Source organism: Eimeria acervulina, genomic scaffold, assembly GCF_000499425.1.
Source record: "Eimeria acervulina Houghton genomic scaffold, Eah_scaff630, whole genome shotgun sequence".
NCBI lineage: Eukaryota > Apicomplexa > Conoidasida > Eucoccidiorida > Eimeriidae > Eimeria > Eimeria acervulina.
In genome coordinates this window covers 576-4868 of record NW_013549680.1, presented here as the reverse complement: position 1 = coordinate 4868, position 4293 = coordinate 576, and the positions used below count along the sequence as shown (strand labels likewise).

At 43.2% G+C, this 4293-nt stretch overlaps 1 protein-coding gene across 1 annotated transcript in view; it reads right to left on the bottom strand.

Moving 5' to 3' along the window:
* Positions 1-3440: 3440 nt before the first annotated feature.
* Positions 3441-4293, bottom strand: part of EAH_00044950 (hypothetical protein) — a gene marked incomplete at both ends in the record, with an annotated part of 1259 nt that continues 406 nt past the window's right edge. The window contains 2 exons of the mRNA XM_013394798.1: positions 3441-3705; positions 4087-4187. Of these exons, the coding sequence (XP_013250252.1) occupies positions 3441-3705; positions 4087-4187 (366 nt within the window). The remainder of the gene's footprint in view (positions 3706-4086; positions 4188-4293) is intronic.

Below are 4293 nucleotides of genomic sequence, written 5' to 3'. Positions count from 1 at the left end.
ACAGCAGTACACAAGCAGCAGCAGCAGCAGAAACAGGCAAGCAGCGGCAGCAACAACAACAACAACAGCAGCAGCAGCAGCAGCAGCAGCAACAGGCAAGCAACGGCAACAGCAGCAACAGCAGCAGCAGCAGCAGCAGCTCTCCAATGAGTCTCCCCTTGTAAATGCCTCAACGGCTGCTCCGGCCTGCGGTCCAGGCTACGAGGGTTTAGGGTTTAGAAAGGAGGCGTTAGGGTTTAGGGTTTAGAAAGGAGGGTTTAGGGTTTAGGGTTTAGCAAGTAGGACTTGCGGTTTTGGCCGCAGTGTCTAGGGTCTACATCGGGGGGATGAATGTTTAGGGTTTAGGGATTAGGGTTTAGGGTTTAGAGCGTCGGATTTAGGGGTTCGGGCTTAGCGTCTGGAGCTAAGGATTTAGGGTTTACGGCTTCGATCGTAGGGTTTAGGGTTTAGGGCACAGAGCGTAAGGTCTAGGGTTTAGGGTTTAGGGTTTAGTGTGTAGGGCTTAGGGTTTAGGGTTTAGGGTTTGCTTGCCTACAAACACTTCGCTGTCGAGGCCTAAAGCCTCAATGGCCTCAGCCAAGAACTTCTTAAACTCCTCAAGCTCCGCTAACGCCGTCATCTGTGGTTTAGGGTTTAGGGTTTAGGGTTTAGGGTTTAGGGTTTAGAGGCCACAGCCGCAGCTGGGGTTTGGGGTTTAGGGTTTAGCAGTTGTTGCTTTAGAGTTAGGGTTTAGGGTTTAAAGGTTGAGAGAAACACTGCAAATGCCTGTGTGCTGCTGTTGCTGCTGAACCCTAAACCCTAAACCCTAAACCCTAAACCCTAGGGTATAACCATTCAAATGAATCAGCGCAATAAGATCTGTTTAAAACAATTAAAATATATTTATAAAGATCTTCTTCTACTCTAAATGCATGCGCTGCTGGGCCTTCGCTGCAGCCCCAGCAACACTGCAGCGACTTGCTCTGCATGCATTTCAGTGTCTCCTTTGCTTGTCTTTATTATTTTGTTTTTTAATCGCACTTAGTTTATTATTATTATTATTATTATTAATATTATTATTATTCTTTTAAGAGAGGCTGTCTATACAGCGTCATCTAGAGACATCAAACCCCCTTTAACTCTCTCCCCCCAGCAACATCCTACGGGTGGCTAGCTATAGCTAGCTAGCTGTAGCTAGCTAGATGTTGCTAGCTAGCTGTAACTGTCTCCCTGTAACTGGCTGTGTGTAGCTAGCTAGCTGTAACTATTTCCCTGTACCTGGCTATGTGCAGCTAGCTAGTTGTAGGTGGCTTGGCTAGCTAGCTAGACTTTAGCTAGCAAGCTATAGCAAAGTATCTGTAGCTAGCTACGCCTAGCTAGAGACCTGGAGCTAGGTAGTTGTACATAGCTAGCTAGCTGCAGCTAACTAGCCGTCACTAGCTATCTCTTGCTATCTACCTGTCGCTAGCTAACTGTAGCAAGCTAGTTAGTTGTAGGTAGCTAGCTGTAGCTAGCTAGTTGTAAGTAGCTAGCGGCAGCTAGCTACAGCTATCCGCGCCTTCTGCAACAGCTATCCGCGCCTTCTGCATGCGAGGGCCCCTTATATGCTGTTGTATTGTCTTTTGTTTGTGCTGCTGAAAGGAGACAGAGAGACAGCAAAGAAAGAAACCAGCTAAGAGACAGGAGACACAATCTCTAAGGCCCAAGCAGCAGAGACATGCTTAGCATCGGTGCATGTGCAGCATGCCTCTCAGTAGCAGCAGCAGCAGCAAGTAGCAGCAGCAGCAGCAGCAGCATTTCCTCTTGCTGCTGAGGCTGCTGCTTAATACAACTTCTCTAGAGACACCCCCTTCTCCCAGAAGGAGACAGTTTAGCCTCTTGAGTAGAACAAATTATCAAAGATAGCTTCACCTGGCTTTGTTTGTTTTAGGTCTTTGTCTGGTGTCTCTCTGTCTTTAGAGACAGCATTAGCTGTCTCTTTAGAGACAGTTAATGCTGTCTCTAAAGAGACAGCTAATGCTGTCTCCGAGTGTACGTTTTGTCTCTAAATAGGCAGCACCAGCTGTCTCCTTTGTCTCTAAAGAGACAGCAGCATCTGTCTCTCTATACGCGCTGTCTTTAAAGAGACAGCACCAGCTGTCTCCTTTGTTTCCAAAGAGACAGCATCAACTCTTGCTGCTGCTGCTGTGTCTCTAAGGAGACACCTGATGCTGTTTCCCTAAAGACACAACGAGCTGCTGCTGTGTCTTCATGGAGACAGCTGCTGCCGTGTGTATATGGAGACAGTTGCTGCTGCTGTCTCTAAAAAGGCAGTTGCTGCTGCTGTCTCTAAGGAGACAGCCGCTGCTGCTGTCTCCTCAGCGACAACAACAACAGCAACAACAACAACAGCAACAACAGCAGCAGCAGCAGCAGAAGCAGGTGTCTCCTTAGAGACACAAGAGCAGTCTACAAGCCAGCAGCAGCAGATATCTCCTTTAAGAGCAAGTATTGTTGTTTTAACAAACTTTACATAAAGGCTGTATGTGAAGACATTTCTTGTGAGGCTGCATTAGCAGCACCTTCAGAAGAAGCTGTCTCGTCTGGAAGGAGACAGTTAGTGTTTTGTGCAGGAGACAGCTGCACGCCGCATGCATTGGGCACTGAGACAAACAAACACAAAAAAAACACAAAAGGAATACCAGCTGTACGTACACCTCAATTAATGCATGCAGTCTTCTACTGCTGCCTTATTTTTTATTGCATGCATTTTTATATATGCATATATCTGTATAGATGTTTATACACTTTTCTAAATATAAATCTATATATTCACATCTATATTTATCCATATATATATATATACATATATTTATATAGACAGATGTATGATATATATATATATATATATGCATGCAGATGCATACAAATGTATATATTCGCAGGCAAATGCAAAGTACATCAATATACAAATACGCATATATATTTATGTATAGGCATATATATATATAAATGCATATATATAATATAACTACATCAATAAATATATATATTATATATTATATATATGCAAAGGCATTTCGAGGGGCTGCATGCACTGGGGCCAACAGAACAAAGCAGAAAAACTGCTGGCGCAGCAAACTGAGACATTCAAAGAAAATAAATATAATATAAATATAATATATAAAAATATAATTTATATAATATATAAATATATATTAAATTAAATATATATATAATATTTACACAACGCCAATATTATGCATGTTATACATTATATACCTAGTACGTACGCATATTGCCTAGTACATATATATATATATATATAATATAATATATATATACATATGTATATATATATACATATGAATATATTTATATTTATATATATAACGCCTATATTTTATATATTATATCTATTTAATATATAGTATAGATATTATACTACATATAATATATAAAAATATAAAAAAGTAAAGAAATCAAGCTGCATGCATCTTACTGGAGGCGGAGGAGTTGAGTGCAATAGGATGGCTAAGGCTGCTTGCAGAGGACTGGGACAGCGGCGGCTGCTGCTGTTGCTGCTGCTGCTGCTGCTGCTGCTGCATATGAGGGGGCAAGAGGTTAGGAGGCAAAGTAGAAGGAAGCTCAAGGCCCTGCAGCTTCATTTCTATAAAACGACGAGCTAAAGAATATTCATACAAATCCAAATACCCGTCTCGAGTGCAATCCGCCAAATTCCAAACTCTGAGCCCCACACACAAATCCATGCATGCATGCATGCATGCATGCATGCAGATACAATGTATGCATGCATGCATGCATGCATGCGTACATCCGTACATATACGATTCATGCATGCATGCAAATACAATTCATGCATGCATGCAGCTAGGCATGCAAATAGAGTGTATCGGTCCACGGAAGCAAATACAAGGCACGCATGCATGCAGATACAGTGCATGCATGCAGATACAGTGCATGCATGCATGCATGCATGCACCGTATTGGCCCCGATACAGGTAAAGAAAGAAGACCTGAGAAGAAACCATCCCCAGCCTGCGGAAGCCTCCGCCCCCCACCGAGGGTTTAAAGATTAGGGTTTAGGGTTTAGGGTTTAGGGTTTACCTGTGGAGGATGCCGCTGGGGAGTTTGCTTTTAACTAAATCCACTTTAGCCTGAGCCCCGTCGATGCGGCCCAATGCGTCAGGCCCCATACGTTCAAAGTCCTAAGAAGAACGTAAGTACTTATGCACGCATGCAGTTGCATGCATTCATGCAACTGCATGCGGTGTGATCTGCATGCATCTGCATGCATGCAGATCGGCTCGCGTT